Here is a 19,179-nt window from a genome sequence, read left to right as displayed (position 1 = left end):
GGGGGTCCCAGCAGTGCCCAGAGGGCCCGGCCCGGCTCTCTGCAGGGTTTGTCCGACGTGCCCCGGATACTCCCGTTGTGATGCCCCGTGGGTGGGAGAGTCACGGGTGGGACTGTGAGCGCACAGAGGCCGGTGAGCACAGAGGGCAGGGCTGTGACCCCAGAGGGCCGGTCCCGGCACCGACAGCGAGCCCAGGGAAGGGCAGAGCCGGGAACATCCCAGAAGCGGGAGCCCGGAGAACCCCATCCCACCCAACCCCACACCTAGGGCCTTCAGAGGGATGGAGCTCATCGTCCCTGGACGGATGGACACCCCGAAACAGGGTGACCTCCCAAGAGAGCGAGTCCACTCCATAAACCCCGCACTGCAGCACTGAAACCCTCCCAACACCCCGGCAGTGCGGGGGTCCCGCTGCCCGCTGGGACCCCGCAGGGTGCCCCTGGCCCCGGCCTCGCGCCTGGGTGCGCGTTCGGCTTTTCCTGTTTCAGGTCGGGCTGCGAAGGCGATGAGGAAACGAGGCGGCGTCACACGGCGCCCTCCTGACACTGCGCCCCGCGAATGTGACCGGCGCCGGGAGGAACCGGCACGGCGGCCGGGCCGAGCGAGGGGCTGAGGGCAGCGGCTCGGCCCCCCGGGAACGATGTTCTCCCGGAAGAAGCGGGAGCTGATCAAAACCCCCTCCATCTCCAAGAAGAGCCGGGCGGGCAGCCCCGTCCCGCAGACCCTGCCGGTGAGTGTCTCCCCCGCACCCCTGGCACGGTGGGGGTTTTGGGGCAGCAGCACCCACGGAACCGCTGAGCAGAGGCACAGCTCGGCAATGGATACGTCCAGCAGGTCTGCGAAGAGGAGGGAAACGAGAAAGAACCCTGCTCGCGGGGCTGTGGGGGTGGAATTTTGCCCCCGATGAAGGGGACGGAGCAGCCGCCGAGGGAGGCGGGAGGGCAGGAAGGGACAGGGAGGAAACGGGGGGGATGTCACCGAGGGTTTGCGAAGGGCAGAGAGAGACTCACAGATCTCCCTGGGGGAGATGGGAGCGGGGCGACCGCAGGCTCGGCCAGCCCCGGTGCCTCGGTTGTGCCAGATATTTCATTTCTCGCCGCGTGGAACCCCCCCGGTACCGGCCAGGAGGAACCGCTGCCCGCCGGGGCTCCCCGGCGCGCCCCGCACTGCCCGCCCCGCGCCTGCGCCCCGCTCCCGGTGCGGGAGGCGACACCGGGCTGGCACGATGCGCCCGACGGCCACCCGCAGCCCACCCGCGGCTACTTAGCACGGGAAACCCGTCCCCATCCCCGTCCCGACTCCCCGGGAGAGGGGCCCGAGGGTGGCGGCCAGCGGGATGCTCGGCCGGGCTGCGGGCAGGAAAAGCTACAGCCCCTCGGCGGCGGCGGGCAGAGCCCACCCGCCCCAGCGCTGCCTGGACTCGCTGCCCCGCACGCCCGCCGTGAGGCTGACGGTACGGCCGGGGGCACCCCGGGGCGCCGGAGGGAGGGACGGGATAGGGCTGGGGTGGCCCCAAGGCGTTTTGGGGCGGAGGTCTTGCTGCCTCCTCGCAGCCCCGCGGTGGTCTGGCCGCCCAGATGGGGATGGGGTTCCCCGTTCGCCCTCGCCCGCGGAAGCCTCGTGCTCTCGGCGCTCCGTGTCCGCCCCGCCGGTGCCAAAAGCGCTTCCGGCAGCGCCCGGCCAGGGATGCTCGGAGCCCGCGCGTTCGTGTCAAAGCGGGTGCCGGGGGTCGCCGGTGGGAGCTGCTGAGGGGCTGCAGGGTCCCCTCGCCACGCCCGAGGACTCGCACTGGATGTGCGGCTCTCAAGCCGTGACAGCTCTGAACAGTGTCGGTACCGGCCCTTCCCTCAGTGCAATTTTACCCCTAGAAATTTGGGGCTTCCTCCATCTGTAAAATACCTGCAAAGCCCAAATAATAGCCTGGGGGGTGTCCCTGTCTCTGCCTCCTTCCCCAGCACGGGAACAGCTGAAAAAGAGGAAGAGATATGTGGGCGGCTCCTGCTGCCATTTTGCTTTTTGGGGGTCCGCAACCCCCTGGGATGGGCAGCCCCATCATGGTGGGCGCTGGAGTGGACAAGCAGCGTCACCCACACCATCACTGTGTGCACCTCATGACAAACGTGGACCCAGAAGAGCTGGCAGGGACTGATGGGGGCAGCCAGGCGAGTGCCCAGACCGTGCCCACTCTCCCATGACACTCCCAAAGAGTATCCCTGCCGGGGGAAACTGAGGCACCACACAGCTGCAGGGTCTGGCACCAGTTCCCCAGGATGGTGGCGTGGGGTGCCTCCCTCCGTGGGGTCCCCACCATGCTGGCTACGTCCTCACGCTCACCCTTGGTCCCCAGGACCTCTCCCGCAAGGATTGCCTGGAGGCCCCGGGCTCCAGCGCCGGGGAGCTGCCCCCGGGCAGCGCCAAGCTCAGCAGCAGCCCCAGCGCCGTGGGCACCCTGAAGCGCCCCACCAGCCTGAGCCGCCATGCCAGCGCTGCCGGCTTCGCCCTGCCCACGGCCCCCCGCGCCGTGCCCAAGGGCCACAAGAGCCCCATGTCCTACAGCCCCATGGAGGGCGGGGAGGGTCCCTTCATCGACCCCGAGGACATCTCCCAGCTGCTGGCGGACGTCGCCCGCTTCGCCGACGCCCTGGAGAAGCTGCGGGACGTGGTGCTGCGCGACGGTGAGTGCCAAACGCCCGCAGCACAGCGCCCTGGGACTGACCCACCCGTGGGTGGGGGTCTCTGGCTGGGCCAGAGGGTGCCAGGATTGTTGGGAATCTGTGCAGCTGCAGCCAGAGGTGCTGGGGGAGTGCAGCTCAGGCAGAGGTGCTGGGGGAGTGCAGCTCAGAGCCAGAGGTGCTGGGTGAATGTAACTCAGAGCCAGAGGTGGGTGAGTGCAGCTCAGAGCCAGAGGTGCTGGGTGAGTGCAGCTCAGAGCCAGAGGTGGGTGAGTGCAGCTCAGAGCCAGAGGTGCTGGGTGAGTGCAGCTCAGAGCCAGAGATGGGTGAGTGTAACTCAGAGCCAGAGGTGGGTGAGTGTAACTCAGAGCCAGAGGTGCTGGGTGAGTGTAACTCAGAGCCAGAGGTGCTGGGGGAGTGCAGCTCAGGCAGAGGTGCTGGGTGAGTGCAGCTCAGAGCCAGGATAACGTGGCTTCCTGCCGCGAGCTATTTTCATCCGCCCGTTTTCCTGTTTACAGCACAGCGGTGCCAGCCGCCCGCCAGGGCCCCCAGGCCCCCGTGGGGTGCCAGGCACGGCCCCCCAACCCATCAGGGTGGCCAGAAGGAGGGTCTGGGTGGTCTGCAGGCTCACCAGCAGCTCTCCTTGCCCGAGGGGACACAGGGGATGCGTCAATCCCCTGGGCTGGGGGCACGTTGTCAGTTCTTGTTCTGCAGTAACTCCTTTCCAACCCTGAGCTGGGGGCTGGCGTGCAGAGGGGTCTTTGCCTGGCTGGGCAGTGGGTGCTGATCCCCCATCCCAGCACTTCCCTGAGGGAGGTTCCTCACTTCCTAACAGGCTGTCAGTCCCCAGTGCAGGTCCAGACCCCTGGGCTGGCAACTGGAGCCCAAAGAAGGGAGGGTTCTGGGGGGAACCTTTGAGATGCAACGAGCCTGGCTGGACCAGGCCAATCCCTCCTGGCTGGGAGCATCCATCCGGCAGCAGGGAGGGAAGGAAATGGAGGAAATTCCCAAACTGCTTTCAAGGGGAAAAGTTACTATGGAGGAAAAAATGCTTCAAAGGTCAGACTGCTCCCTGGCCAGTAGCAGGCTGGGCTGTGGGGAGGTGCTGGACAAGCAGGATGTGGCCGTGCCAGGCCTGGGAAGCCCTGAGGCTGATGTGCTGCATGGTCTGGGAGATGGCAGGTCCCTGTCTTGGGGATGGCTGGGAGGTAAAACGGGACAGGGACAGGGACAGTGACAGGGACACGGGACAAGGATGCAGCATCTCAGCCCCCCTCTCTTGCAGAGCCTAAGGAGCAGCAGCGGCCGCTGGCCCACGAGTGCCTGGGTGAAACCCTCCGCATCCTGCGCCAGGTGATCAATAAATACCCGCTGCTCAACACCCTGGAGACCCTGACGGCTGCTGGGACCCTCATCTCCAAAGTCAAGGGTGAGGCGGCGGTGCTGGGAGCTCTGTCCCACTCCCCTCCTGCCCCACAGTGAGCTGGGAGGGAATTTTGGAGCCCATGAAGGGGCTGCCAGGAGTGGAGTTGCCCCAAAAGCATCGTCTGCCTCTTGGTGTGATTCAGCTTTAAGGGCGAGGTAGTGTCAGAAATGACAGATCCTGCCTGGGGGTTTCCAGGCACAGCCGCAGGAAAAACACTGAAATGATCAGATCCTGCTCCTGGCAGCCTCTCATGTTTGTGGAGAGGGGTCTGGGAGGTCAGATCCCAGCTGGGCACCACTTCCTGCTGCTCTACCCATGGGGAGGGGGCAGCTGCACCTACCACAGGCACGGCACAACCTCCTGAGTCACCCGTGGCTTCCTGGACACCCAGCAGCAACCACGGGGGACAGGATGGCAGGAGGGCTGCCATGAGAATGGTTCCACATGGGGGTGGGAGGGAATGGGCTGGGAGCAGAGCCCTCCCCACCCCAAGGAGCTGCCCCAGGGTCTGCCCGGGCGCTCTGGTTGCTGGTGTCCATGGTATGGGAGCCTGCCAAGCACTGTCAGCCCCAGTTCCTGCTGCTGCTGGTGGTTCCTCATTTGGCTGTGGGCAAGAGCCCTCCTGGAGGAGTTCATCCTGCCTGGAGGAGCCATCAGGCAGGGCAGGCAGTGGAACAAGTCCAGCAGAACTTTTCCAGCAGCCCTGAGTAACAGGAATAAACAAACATGAGCCAAGAGATGCTGTCAGGGACGTCAGTCCTGGGAAGAAGGAGAGGGAAGCTACTGTGCTGGAAAAATCCTTTGTCCATAGGGATGATCCTCCCCACTGCTCCCTTAATTCACCCCAGCCCCAAAGCCCTCTCTGATACCAGCACGACCTGGCAGGGCTTTCTGCTGAGGCAGAGACGGGTGCTTGTGGCAACAGGGCTTCCATATTTCCTCACCTCCAGGTTTCCACTATGAATCCAACAACGAGGCAGACAAGAGGGAGTTCGAGAAGGCGGTGGAGACCATCGCCGTGGCCTTCAGCAGCACGTAAGGGTGTTTGAGCAGCCATGCCCTGGAGACAGCCCGTGTCACTGTGCTGAATCCAGCCCTGCTCCTCTCCCCACAGGGTGTCCGAGTTCCTCATGGGGGAGGTGGACAGCAGCACCATCCTCTCCATCCCACCCAGCGACCAGAACCAGGTGAGTGATGCCCGGATGCCTGGATGCTCCTGCCATCACACAGGGCTGCTCCCCTGAGCTCTGGTGTGAGCCCAGAGCAGGGTGTTGCTCCGGTGGCACTTCCATCAGCTGCCTGAGCACAGCTGACCTCCAGCAGTGGCAAAAAGGCTCCAGGAGCTCTGGCTTCCATCCATCTGGCCAGCCTCCAGCTGCTCCCCATCCTCTTGGCTGACCAGTCCCTCTTCTTTCCCAATTCCCAAAGACTATGGAGAGCCTCTACGGGGGGATTCCTGGGCCTAGAGGAGATGGAGTGCCCTCAGGCATGGACAGCTACGACACAGGTGAGCAGGACGAGTTTGGGTGCAGGGTTTGGGGTCTGTGCAGGAACCAGCACCTTCCCCATCGGCGCTGCCCTCCTGAGCCACGCCTGGCTCCTCAGCTGGGGAAAGGAGCAGAGCTGGTGGCACCAGGGCTGGCACAGAGCTGGGGGATTGGCACTGGCAGCTCCCAGAGGGAGCTCAGGGTGTGTCCATCCCTCCACAGCCCGTCCCCCGGCCGAAGCAGTGGATGTGATGCTGCAGCGCTGCGAGGGCGGCGTGGACGCTGCCCTCCAGTACACCAAAACCATCTCCAAGTACATGAAGGACCTGATCGGATACGTGGAGAAAAGGACCACGCTGGGTGAGTGGGAGGGAAGGCAGGTGGGTCTCTTCTGGAGCAGGTCTGAGCCACAGGACAAGCTGAGGTCCCTCCTGGAGGAAGCTGATGCTGCCAGGGCAGTGGGAACCTCACTCCTCCAGCTGCTGATTGATTTTTCAAAAGGAGATTGGGTTCCACCGGGAAAATCCCAGTGTCTTGTGTGTCTTTTCACTTTCAACCTTTTCCTTCCAGAGATAGAGTTTGCCAAAGGGATCCAGAAGATGGTAAACAACTACAAGCAAACAATCAGTCAGGAGGTAAGTTCCCAAGTCCCTGAAGCCCCCGGTGCCAGGCAAGATTGGGAGCCAGCAGCCCTGGAGAGCCTTTTCCATGTGTCCCAGCTCAGGAGGACTTGGGGGCAGCTTTTTGGAGCTCTGCCTGGAGAAATTCAGGATGGGGCTTTCACCAGCAGTCACCAGCCTTACCTTGCCTGTGGCTCTTCCTCCCCGAGGGATGCATCTCCTTGGGCTCACGCTGGTGCTGGGGCTCAGGGAGATGAGCTTTTCTTCTCCCCAGACCACCATGGTGCTGGGGCTTAAGGAGATGTGTTTTTCTTCTCCCCAGACCAGCATGGTGCTGGGACTCAGGGAGATGTGTTTTTCTTCTCCCCAGACCAGCATGCCTTTGCTGTCCATCTATCTGCTGGCCCTGGAGCAGGACATGGAGCACGGGACCTCAGTTCTGCAGGCAGCCAACACCCTGCAGCAGCAAACCTTCCTTCCGGTGAGGGGACAGAAGGTTCCTGGGGCTGGAGGTCCTGGTGTTGCTCCTCCTTAGCTCAATCCAGAGGGAACCTGCATCCAGTACTTGCCAGGCTGTAGATTTTCATCCCTGGCACAAAGCAGTGCCTGTCACCTGCCCCCAGGAGTGACGGTGACCACACCAGGCTGCTTCTCCATGCAAAGTTTTGGCACGAGGGCAGAGCAGGAGTGCTCAGCTCAGGTGATCACGGGGCTGTTCCTCCCTCCCTCCTCACACAGCCGCTGGTGGCGAGGCGCCTGGAACACGAGAAACGCAGGAAGGAGATCAAGGAGCAGTGGCACCGGGCGCAGAGGAAACTGGTGAGTGACTGGGTTTGTGCTCCCCATCCCAGCCTGGAGCAACTCGTGACTCTGAGGGGCGACCCTGCCCCTCTCCAGCAGTTTTGGGTGCCTCTGCTGTGCCCGGCACAGCCCATCCTGGGCTCCATCCTCACCCTGGCTCTCCCTGGCAGCAAGAGGCTGAGGGGAACCTGCGCAAGGCCAAGCAGACGTACATGCAGCGCAGCGAGGAGCACGACAAGGCCAAGTACGTGGCGGTGAAAGCAGAGGAGGAGCAGCAAAGCACGACCAGCAGCATCACCACCAAAACCCTGGACAAGAAGAGGCGGCTGGAAGAGGAAGCCAAGAACAAGGTAGGAGGGTGACAGCTCTGGAGGGGCCTCCCTGCTCCTGCTGTTCCCTGAGTCACGTGGGGTGAACTGATCCTCAGGAATGCCTGGATGTGTTGGAATCTGTGGTGTTGATGATTTTGGGATTGTAAAAGTCTCTGTCTTTCTGCCCCGCTGCCAAAGCAGAAGACATAATTGGTCTGTGCTGGTTTCCAGGTTGTTTATTCTGTTGATCTCTCACATGTTCTGCTGCCCTGCCCAGCTCTGTCCTGCAGGGCAGCGTGTGGGGCTCTGCCCTCAGTGGGATGTGACAAACATTCAATACCAGAAACTCTCTGGGCTGGATTTACAAGAACGTGCCAATATCTGTCACCTACGTTGGACAGTGTGTCCCCAGCCTGAACCAACAGAAAAATGCCAACACCACAGTGAGACATGGAGGGCATGAAGAAGGAGAAAAAGGACAAGGCACACCCAATTTCCTCCATCCTGTCCCCTTTGGACCCCTCATCTAGAATCCTAAAATTTTACTTTTGCACCCGTGCCACACTTAATTATTACTGATATCAAGCACTCAGAGCTGGTAATTCATCCTGTAGGATTGAAAACTCTTTTCCATGGCCAGAGATCACAGCCAGTGTCTCTGGGGGCTCTGTCCAGGGGGGTTCCTGACCCCTGCCAGGGTCCCGGGGCAGCCAGAGGGAAGCTCTGGATTTCCACATGGATGGACAGGGTGCAAGGGGCTGTTCTTATTCTCCTCACCTCTGAGCTTTCCCCATCCCTCGCTCTCCCAACTCGCAGGCAGAAGAGGCCATGGCCACGTATCGCACCTGTGTGGCCGACGCAAACACGCAGAAGCAGGAGCTGGAGGACACCAAGGTGAACTCGCTGCGGCAGATCCACGACGTGATCAAACAGACTGACCAGGTCATCAAGTCGGTGAGTGGGGCAGGGCTGGGCTGTCCCCAGGGCAGGAGGTGTGTTGTTACAGGACCCCTGAAAGCATGACGTGAGCTACTTGCTATTTGCAAGGTAAAGAAGAAGGTTTATTTTTTGACTTTTAACTTTTATATTTTTCTAAAGGTGACAGTGGATTGGAGAGTGAATGGGCCACCTCTCTAAAGACATTGGACAAACTACTAGTATATTAAGTTTTTTTACTTCCATGGAGGAATGTAAAAACAATATGTTGTTTATAGAAATTGTGGGGGGAAGTTTTTTAACAGAGTGTAAACTCAGAAGGTTTTAGAAAATCTTAAGGATCAGGGTGACAGAGGTGGCTGTGCCCTGCTCTGGAGAGCTCAGAGTTGCCTTCCAGCAGAGCTGCCCAAATTCCAGAGGGTGTTTGGGTACACGCAGAGCTCCCCTCTCCCTCACTGCTCAGAAAAGTGCTGCTTTGCACTCTGTGCCTGCTCCAGGGCGGTGTGGATGGATTGAGGCAAGAGATCTCTGCAGGCTGCTCTTGGGGAATGAGGTTTATTTGGGATGGAGAAAGGTCCTGCCTCGAGCTGCCAGACCCAGCACGGGCGAGGCTTGAGGGGATGGGGAGGGGAGAGACAAAAGGATGCTCCAGGAGAGGGGGAGTTCCAAGAGGAGGGGAAGTTCCAAGAGGAGGGGAAGTTCCAAGAGGAGGGATGTCACTATAGGACACAAAAAGCACAACACGAGCCACTGCGATGGCAAGGTAAAAAAGAAGAAAGTTTATTTCCTGACTCCAGCTTTTATACTCTTCCAAAGGTGACAGTGGATTGGAGAGTGAATGGGCCACCTCTCCAAAGACATTGGACAAACCACCAGTACATCAACTTCCTCCACCCCCACGAAGGAATGCAAAACAATATCTTGTTTATAGAAAATGTGTGGGAAAGTTTTCTAACAGAATACAAACTCAGAAGGCTTTAGAAAATCTTAAGAATCAGGGTGACAAGGGGAAGTTCCAAGAGGCCGTGTGGCCCCTCAGAGCCCCTTTTCGGGGGGCTTCTAGGTGGGCTGGAGCAAGGCTTGGGCCAATGGGGTTACAGGCACTTGATGTTTTAGGGGAGGGATACAGGTGCGGAGTGAACTGTATATTTTGGGGGTGAGATGGAACAATCCACTTGATCCCTGGGCACAAACTCTGCCCCTTTACCCTGGTAAAGAAATCTCACCAGTCCAGGTTCCTGATGTCAGTTTGTAGGCAGGGCCATTGTCCAGCTAGCAGGGAGAACCATTTTATCTTGCCTGTATTATTTATGAATAATTAAATTCACCCATCCTTCTCAACAGCGCTCCTCACTTCCCCCCTAACCTGGAGCCCACCGCGCTCACCTCTGTCCCTCTCCACGTCGCTTGTAGGCCACCATCTCCTTCTACCAGCTGATGCACATGCAGACGGCGCCGCTGCCCGTGAACTTCCAGACGCTGTGTGAGAGCAGCAAGCTCTACGACCCGGGCCAGCAGTACGCCTCGCACGTGCGGCAGCTGCAGCGCGGCGACGAGCCCGACGTGCAGTACGACTTCGAGCCCTACGTGCCCCACAGCGCCTGGTAAGAGAGGGGACAGAGAGGAGAGAGAGGGGACAGAGAGGAGAGAGAGGGGACAGAGAGGAGAGAGAGGGGACAGAGAGGAGAGAGAGAGGAGAGAGAGGGGACAGAGAGGAGAGAGAGGGGACAGAGAGGAGAGAGAGGAGAGAGAGGGGACAGAGAGGAGAGAGAGGAGAGAGAGGGGACAGAGAGGAGAGAGAGAGGAGAGAGAGAGGAGAGAGAGGAGAGAGAGGGGACAGAGAGGAGAGAGAGGAGAGAGAGGGGACAGAGAGGAGAGAGAGGGGACAGAGAGGAGAGAGAGGGGACAGAGAGGAGAGAGAGGAGAGAGAGGGGACAGAGAGGAGAGAGAGGGGACAGAGAGGAGAGAGAGGGGACAGAGAGGAGAGAGAGGGGACAGAGAGGAGAGAGAGAGGAGAGAGAGAGGAGAGAGAGGAGAGAGAGGGGACAGAGAGGAGAGAGAGGAGAGAGAGGGGACAGAGAGGAGAGAGAGGGGACAGAGAGGACAGAGAGGGGACAGAGAGGAGAGAGAGAGGAGAGAGAGAGGAGAGAGAGGGGACAGAGAGGAGAGAGAGGGGAGAGAGAGGAGAGAGAGGGGACAGAGAGGAGAGAGAGAGGAGAGAGAGGAGAGAGAGGGGACAGAGAGGACAGAGAGGGGACAGAGAGGAGAGAGAGAGGAGAGAGAGAGGAGAGAGAGGGGACAGAGAGGAGAGAGAGGGGACAGAGAGGAGAGAGAGGGGACAGAGAGGAGAGAGAGAGGAGAGAGAGGAGAGAGAGGGGACAGAGAGGACAGAGAGGGGACAGAGAGGAGAGAGAGAGGAGAGAGAGAGGAGAGAGAGGGGACAGAGAGGAGAGAGAGGGGACAGAGAGGAGAGAGAGAGGAGAGAGAGGAGAGAGAGAGGGGACAGAGAGGAGAGAGAGGGGAGAGAGAGGAGAGAGAGGGGACAGAGAGGAGAGAGAGGAGAGAGAGAGGAGAGAGAGGAGAGGCTCCCTGTCACCAGCCGGGGGCTGTGTACAAGTCACCAAGTGTGAGAACCCCAGCCTTGCTCTGGGGTCTCATTAGGTGGTGAAATTCCTCCTCCAAGCTGTGATTCCAAAGAAAAACTCTGCAGGCTTTTGCTGTTCTGTCTCAAGGCAGTTTATTGTGAGTTATCTATAAGATTTTCTTCTCGGGCTGTGGCTGCTTGGTCAGCGGCCTGGGCAGAGGCACACACACACCCTGACATCCTCCCTGTCTGCTGTCTTCTTCTCCCCCACCACCCAGGGCTGCTATCTTTTATATGATATATTACATATTACATGTTTATAGTTTTCCCCAATGCCTATTTCCTATATTAAATGGTGCTTTTCTATCTTTTATATGATATATTACGTGTTACATGTTTATAATTTTCCCCCAATACCTACTACCTATATTACAAAGTGCTTTTCTACTCTAAACCAATCTGTGAGTGCCAACATCACCAAGAACATGGAGGTGAGGAAGAAGAAGGAGGAAGAACAGGATCAGCCCACTTTCCTCCATCTTAGAACCTCTGACCCCCACGTACAAAGTAAAAACCCCCCTGGACAGGTGCTAAAACCCCCCTGTACAACACTAAAAAATTTCCCCTCTGTTTTGTAACTACTTTTACTATCCTATCTAACCCTTTGTGACTGCTTGTTCCACCTCCAAAGTTGGTAACTCATTCCATGGCTCAAACCCAAAATCACAGCTGTTTGCAGCTGCCTGCCAGGGTCTCAAATGCTTCTGACCAAGGCCTGGAACCTCTAAAAATGTCTGAGGGACATTTTGAGTTCCGACAACCAACGGGATGGGACTGTTGTGGAACGTCTCGAGATGTTGATTTTTTATCACTCTCATTCCATGGTTGTGACAATGGGAAGATGCCAGCAGCTCACATTGAGGCAACAGACCAAGAACTTAATGTTACAACTTACTTTAAAAGCTTTTTGACCAGTCACACAAAGTAAAAGCATATTGACAGTAGTTCTATCCAATCACTATTAGCACATGTACCTTTAGTTAAAACAATGCTTGCTTATTTTGAATACAATACTTGCTTGTAAGCCTTAAGATACAATGCACAGAGAGCTTAATAAGGTCTAAGCTTAATAATCCATTATTAAGCTTAGATCTTCCTAATATCTCACCAGATATACTTTTCTGCAACTTAGGAATTTATTCTACCCAAGCGTTAATACACACACTATTGTTCTATTTGTCCTTTCTTTCTACATCTTGTATACTTTTCCTGCTGACAAATCTTATAGCTACTGCTTAGCTCTAATCCTGCTGTCTGTGAGGCCTGCCTTTTGCAATGTGCCCCAAACCCTCTGATTTTAAGGAATCCCACAGCTTCCTTCCTGGGAAATGCTCCACTTCAGCCCTGGTGCCTTTGTTTTTTCCTCCTGCAGGAGGCAGGATGATTTCAGAATTCCTGAAGGCAGCTCCTGCTGGGAACGCTGGGGCTGGAGCAGCAGGGAGTTGCTCTCTTATCCTTCAATTCAACCTAGGCTGTTCAGTGTTTAAGATTCTGTGATTCCCTGGAGTGGTGGGTGGCAGCCATGGGTGAAGTCTCCACGTGTCCTTCCTTCCCGTCCACCTTCCCTTTTCCCCTGCAGGTCTCCCTTCACTCAGCCCCACAAGGGCAGCTTCAATGCCAGCGAGTTCTCCAGCAGTGCAGAGGGAGCTGGGGCTGGCTCGGAGGGAGCAGCAGGAGCCAAGGAGTCGCCAAGTGGAGCTGGAGCAGCCGAGCGAAGAGGTGAGTCTGGAGCCCCAGAGCTCTCCAGGTCCCCCCCGGCAGGAGCAGAGTGGCACCAGGGCATGAGGGGCTTTGCTGGCAGCAGCAGGACGAGCTGGGAGCCTCCTCCTGAAGGACACTGAATCAGATCTGTGGCATTCTGCTCCCTAAGAAACCATCTGCCCATCTCCCCTTTCCTTTCTGAGTGTCACTGGAAGCGCTGAAGCCCATCAGCAGCTTCTCCCCAGTCATCCCAGTTTCTCCCACCATCCAGCCATTCCCTCCCAAACACAGACAGCAACCCCAACAGACCGTGTGTGTGTTCTTTCTGCAGGTGGGAGGGGACACCAGGTGCATAAATCCTGGCCAACCTCTGTCGCTGATGCTGAGAGCAGCCTGGATTCCAGTGCAGGTACATGTGGGAACGGCCCAGGAGCCCCTCCCAGCACAACCAGTCTAAACCCAAATCTTCCCAGTTAGACGGGACCATCCCCTGTTTTACCTGCCCTGTGAGAACGCTGCTGTAAATGACCCTGCTGATCCCAGTCTCCAGTGGGATAGGGTGGCATTGTAAATGTAGGTGAACCTAATGGGAAGAAATTATGATGCTGACTCAATTCAGAAGGCTGAATTATTTCTTTATTATAACTATGATAAAATACATTAATATACTATATAAAAAGGGGATACTAAAACTACATACTACTTTCTTTGACTAACTCTCACACAACTCGTGACCCTCTCTGAGAGTCCAGCCCCAGGTGGGTTGGATTGGCCACCAGGCTCAAACAATCCTCACCAGAATCCAATCAAGCACTCACTCTAGGTAAACAATTCTCTAAACACATTCCACATAAGAAAAACAAAGAGCAAAAATAAAAACTGTTTTCTCTTTCATTTCTCTCTGTGCACCTCTGCGAAAAATCCTGAGAGGGAGAGATGCCTCAGGGTGGGATGGGGTGAGCTCCCAGGGGAGAAGCAGCTTGGCAGGTGACTCAGGGCTCTGTGGGTTTTCCTTGCACAGGTGAATTCACCCACAAGCTCCAGCGGCTCTCATCCAACGGCACCGCGTCCTCCAGCGAGGAGCTGGAGGAGAAGGACGGGACCCCCACTCCCTTCGAGCAGAGTAGGTGACAGCGAGGGAGGTGACAGCGCTGCTGCCACCCTCCCCAGCACGGCAGAGCTCCCTGAGGGCTGCTTTTCCCAAATTCAGGTTCCTGATGGTGTCCCCAGCTGCCCTGCCTGTCCTCGGTGACAGTGGCCGTCCTGCTCACGTTTCCTTCTCCGTAGGCATCAACGGGATCGCCCCGGAGCTGGCAGCTCCCACAGGGCCCTTCAGGAACGTTGGCTTGTCCAAGGCTGCCCAGACCCATCGGCTGAGGAAGCTCCGTGCCCCTTCCAAGTGTCGGGAGTGCAACAGCTACGTGTACTTCCAGGGAGCCGAGTGCGAGGAGGTGAGCTGGGACAGCTGGAACCCAGCTCTGACCACGCTCAGCAGGACATTTCTCCTGTGGGGAGGGTTCCAGGTGGAGAACGGTGCTTTCCTTCCGTGCTGCAGCATCCCCAAGGCATTTTTCCTGCCCCTCAGCGTGCTGTGAGCGGTGCCTGGTGTCTCTGTGGCTGCCCCCCACCTCCACGTGTTCCCCTCTCGCTTCCAGTGCTACCTGGCCTGCCACAAGAAGTGCCTGGAGACTTTGGCCATCCAGTGTGGGCACAAGAAGCTCCAGGGGAAGCTGCAGCTTTTTGGGCAGGACTTCACGAAGGCGTCTCGGGCCAGCCCAGATGGGATCCCCTTCGTGGTCAAGAAATGCATTTCAGAGATTGAGAAACGGGCCCTGAAAACGAAGGCGAGTGACACTCCCCTCTCCTCCTCCTCAGCTGGCCCTTGGAAGGATCCTCTGGAACGCCAACAGACTCAATTTCAGATTTCAGATTTCCACAGGGCAAGGAGCCAGGGATGAGCCTGGCCCAGATACCCCAAACTCTGCCTTTGGAAAATCACCTCTCCTGCCTCCTGCTTTCCTATGAAACAGGATTGACTGAGCTGGAAGGAGATGTCCCAAAATTACTTCCCAAAGGGATTTCCCAATCCAAAAGGAGAGGGTGGGAGCACACAGCTCATGCAAACATGAAGAGGAACCTCTCCCCTCACTTCAGCTCCACTTTTCTCTCTTTCACAGGGCATCTACCGGGTTAACGGTGTCAAGACCCGTGTGGAGAAGCTCTGCCAGGCCTTTGAGAACGGGAAGGAGCTGGTGGAGCTGTCCCAGGCCTCCCCTCATGACATCAGCAACGTCCTGAAGCTCTACCTGAGGCAGGTGAGGTGCTGAGGCCTCACCAGGGGAGGGGGGGGGAGTTGGCCAGAGGAACCAACGTGGCAGGAGGAATTCTGCAGGAATTTTGGCTCAGTGACTGGGTGAGTTGGGAGGGAGGGAGGGTTGGCCTTCGAGATGGAGCCAGAGTGGCCCCCCCTGCTCATCCCACACGGCGTCACTGCGGTCACAGCCCCCGAGCAGCGACGCGCCCCAGCGCTGAGCAAGGAACGCTCCACCCCTTAAATTGGGGAACTGGCCACCCAAAAAGGGAAGGGGCCAGCAAAGGTCACCCTGCAGGGGCTGAGTCACGTCCCCGCGGGGTGGGCTCTGACCCTGGAGTCATCCTGGAGTGGCCTTAGTGGGGTCTGTGCCCCTGAGCTCACTTCGAGGGGGGCTCAGCAGTGTCTCTGTCCCTGGGGTCACCCATGGGTGGGCTCAGCAGGGTTCCTGGCCCTGGGGTCACCCGTGGGTGGGTTCAGTGGTGTCTCTGCCCCTTGGGTCACCTTGGAGTGAACTCAGCAGGGTCTCTGCCCCTTGGATCACCCCGGGGTGGGCTCAGCAGTGTCTCTGCCCCTGGGATCACCCCGGGGTGGGCTCAGCAGTGTCTCTGCCCCTGGGATCACCCCGGGGTGGGCTCAGCAGTGTCTCTGCCCCTGGGATCACCCCAGGGTGGGCTCAGCAGTGTCTCTGCCCCTGGGGTCACCCATGGGTGGGCTCAGCAGTGTCTCTGCCCCTGGGATCACCCCGGTGGGCTCAGCAGTGTCTCTGCCCCTGGGACCACCCCGGGGTGTACTCAGCCCCAGCACCCCCACCCTGTACCCAAACTGTCGTTGCAAACAGCGTCACCCACATCCTCCAACAGCCACGACCGCAAGGCAGGAGCACAGAAGCTGCTTCTCCCTCGCAGGCAGCCGTGGCTTTTTAACTCTTTGTGCTGCTTTTTTCCCTGTAACCCCCCCAGGAAGGGCAGCTCTGTGTTGTCTCACAGGGAAAACCGTGTCCTTGGGCTCCTGCTCATCAGGAGTCAAGGACTCTGAGCGACTTCCATGTTTTCTCTAAAGAGAAACAGAGTGGAAAGAGAGGGGGAAATCGGTGCTGAGCCCCAGTCTGAGGCTGGGAGAAATGCTGCAGAGAAATGGGTTAAAGTCCTTCCATAAAGGGGTGGATGGACCTGTCCCCAAAACATCTGTTAAGGCCGCTCTGAAAACATCCCCAGCCATGTGGAACACCCAGCAGTCAACACCAGCTCTTTGTGCTTCACACAAACCTCAAAGCAGAGTTCCCCTCGCCGCAGCTCCACCTCTGCTGCAGGCTGTGCCCTGCACATCCTGCAGCCTTCACATCCTGCCTCCCTCACCCAGAACAACCCATCCCTGTCCTCTTCCCAGCCACTCCTTGTCCGCTGGGGAACCTCCAGCTGGGCCCACCCCAGCCAGGGATTTTCCAGGAAAAAAAGGGAATCCCTGCACCTCAACCCAGCAGGGAACACCCACGGGTGGATCAAACACTGCTTTGGGCTTGAACTTCACAAGTGCCCCTTGGCCGGGGCAAACGAGGCTCGATTGACACGCTCCAGGAAACGGATAAATAATAAATATCACCTCTGGGCAGAGGTTTGCAGCAGTGCCAGCCACAGACTCATGGAATTCATGGAAATGGATGTTAAAAGTGCTCTAAGCTCTCTTCAAGCTGGCCCCGAGCACTCCCAGGGATGTTTCCTTGCTGTGGAAATGCCCCAGGTGTTGCCAGCTCAGCAGCCGGGCACGAGCCCAGATGTTGTGCAGGTGGGAGCCGCTCTCAGGAGTTGGGATCACCTCTTCTCTTCCCCCTGCAGCTGCCAGAGCCCCTCATGCCCTTCCGGCTGTACAACGAGCTGATGGGGCTGGCCAAGGAGAGCCTGCAGGGCGGCGAGGCCAAGGGCCGCGGCGGGAAGGGCGGCCCCGAGCTGGTGGACAGAGGAGCCGACACCGAGCAGGTGGTGCTGAGCCTGGTGCTGAAGCTGAGGGAGCTGCTGAAGGAGCTCCCCTGCGAGAACATGGCCACGCTCCAGTACCTCCTGCAGCACCTGAGGAGGTGAGAAGGGGCATGGCCAGAGCCTGTGTGGCCGCTGGGCACCTTCCCTTTATCCCCTGGGGTGGGGAGGTGGGTGCAGATCCTCACCGGGGTCAGGAGGAAGGTCCGGGATGGAACCCAGGCCTGGTTCAGGGGCTCCGTGTGGTGGGAATTCCCTCCTCCAGCCCGTGCTTACAAAGAAAACTCAGCAGTCTCTGTTGTTTGGTCTCAAGTCAGTTTATTGCTAGTTATCTAAAAGATTTTCTTCTGGAGCTGCTGTGGTTTGCTCAGAGCTCAGGCAGAGGCACACACACACCCTGACATCCTCTCTGACTCCTGGCTGCTTCTGCTCTCTGCTGCCCCAGCTGCTGCTGTCTTTTATATGATACATTACATTTTAAATGTTTATAGTTTTTCCCCAGTACCTATTACCTATATTAAATGGTGCTTTTCTATCTTTTATATGGTACATTACATGATAAATGTTTATAGTTTTTCCCCAATGCCTATTACCTATATTAAATGGTGCTTTTCTACTCTAAACCAATCTGTGAGTGCCAACATCACCAAGAACATGGAGGTAAGGAAGAAGAAAGAGGGAGGATAGGACCAGCCCAAATCCCTCCATCTTAAAACCTCTGACCCCCATGTATAAAACTAAAACCTCCCTGTACAGCACTCAAAAATTCTTCCCTCTACTTTGTGACTACTTCTACTCTTAATATCTAAACTTTTGTGACTTCTTGTTCTTCCTGCAAGGTTGGTAAATCGTTCCATGGCTCAAACCCAAAATCACAGCTGTTTCCAGCTGCCTCCCAGGGTTTCAAATGCTTCTAACCTAGGCCTGGAACATCCAAAAATGTCTGAGGGACATTTTGAGTTCCAACAGGTCCGTGGTTGCAGCTGCTTCTCTGTCTGTCCTGAGGTTCAAGTGCTCCAGCTGGCATCTCCCCCAGCCCTGCCCATCCACACCTCTCCCTCCTTGTCCTCACAAGCTGCTCCTCCCCTCCCACCCAGGATCATGGAGGTGGAACAGGACAACAAGATGACCTCAGGCAACCTGGGCATCGTCTTCGGGCCGACGCTGATGCGCCCCAGGCCCACGGATGCCACCATTTCCTTGTCCTCGCTGGTGGATTATCCCCACCAAGCTCGGATCATCGAGGCACTCATCATCTTCTACCCCACCATCTTTGAGCACAAGGACGTGGCAGCGGCCGAGCCCGGCAGACGCGGCTCAGGCGCCGCAGAGGAGGCGGCCAGCGGTGCTGAGCAGGTGGGAGTCCCCAGGGAAGGGGGATCCTCGGGGGATGTTCCGTGAACCTTCACTGGAGGAGTGAGAACTCCTCCGTGCCCTCACCACCATCCCTGCTCCCTCCCAGGTCCATGCAGGCTCCCAGCCTGTGGCTCCTCTTGGCACCAGCCCCTACCTGGAGCTGCCTGCGGAGAAGGGGGATTTGGCTTTCAGCGCCGACTCGCTCGCAGGTCAGTGAGAGGTGCTGGGGGTTCCCGGTGGGCGCAGCTCCCTTGGGAGGCAGGGAGGGCACACAGACCCATCCCCTGCCCCAGCGACCCCGGGTTTGCTGCAGGAAGCTCCTGCTGATGCCGGGTGCTGGGCTGGAGGGTGACACAGAACTCCTGTGTCCCACAGAGTCCGGCGACCGCTCCGTGGACTCCGACTCAGAGCTGGAGGACGGCGGGGAGCCCCGGGCACACCTGGCCAAGCAGGGCAGCGAGACCAGCACGGAAGAGGTTAATTTCTGTGACGAGGGCAGCGAGGGGCCCTGCAGCGTGGGCCAGTCAGATGCAGAGGGCTCTGCTCCCCGCTGCTGCAGCCCTGGGGATGAGCAGAGCGATGGGGAGGAACCCCCTGAGAGCCGCAGCCCCGCCACCCCCAGGGACGCCACAAACCAGCACGGCACCTCTCGGGGCCACGAGCTGCAGCCCCGGCTCATCTGAGCCACCACAGACGCTGGGATGGACAAAGGGGCAAATCCCCTAGGCTGCCCAGATGCTGGAAACTGGAATGTGGAGGGGTGGCAGGGACATGGGGCAGCCCAGGGGGGTTTGGTGTGTCAGCTGCAGGTGAGTCCTGGCTGATTCCTGGCTGGAGTTTTCACACAAAACCCCTCAATGCCTGGCCAGGGAATGGGGTCTCAGCCTGCTGGGACCCCTGGCTCAGCTGGGACCATGAAGGACCTTGCCTGGGTTTGGGAA

General features: G+C 58.2%; 1 protein-coding gene across 1 annotated transcript; it reads left to right on the top strand.

The window, feature by feature from the left end:
• Positions 1 to 551: 551 nt before the first annotated feature.
• ARHGAP45 (Rho GTPase activating protein 45) lies at positions 552 to 18,960 on the top strand. Its single transcript, XM_021546160.3, has 23 exons — positions 552 to 730; positions 2,348 to 2,675; positions 3,958 to 4,101; positions 5,049 to 5,133; positions 5,213 to 5,285; positions 5,527 to 5,605; positions 5,808 to 5,945; positions 6,156 to 6,220; positions 6,576 to 6,686; positions 6,944 to 7,024; positions 7,177 to 7,356; positions 8,134 to 8,271; positions 9,667 to 9,857; positions 12,477 to 12,616; positions 12,930 to 13,007; positions 13,620 to 13,721; positions 13,886 to 14,049; positions 14,254 to 14,442; positions 14,776 to 14,913; positions 16,745 to 16,983; positions 17,980 to 18,238; positions 18,345 to 18,447; positions 18,614 to 18,960. Exons 1-23 carry the CDS (start codon positions 641 to 643, stop codon positions 18,919 to 18,921), a joined length of 3,423 nt encoding a protein of 1,140 aa, XP_021401835.3. The 5' UTR covers positions 552 to 640; the 3' UTR covers positions 18,922 to 18,960.
• The last annotated feature ends 219 nt before the right edge of the window (positions 18,961 to 19,179 follow it).

The sequence above is a fragment of the Lonchura striata genome, chromosome 28 (genome assembly GCF_046129695.1).
Source record: "Lonchura striata isolate bLonStr1 chromosome 28, bLonStr1.mat, whole genome shotgun sequence".
Lineage (NCBI taxonomy): Eukaryota > Metazoa > Chordata > Aves > Passeriformes > Estrildidae > Lonchura > Lonchura striata.
Note: the sequence above shows the minus strand (reverse complement) of the source record. Positions and strands in the feature narration are given on the sequence as shown.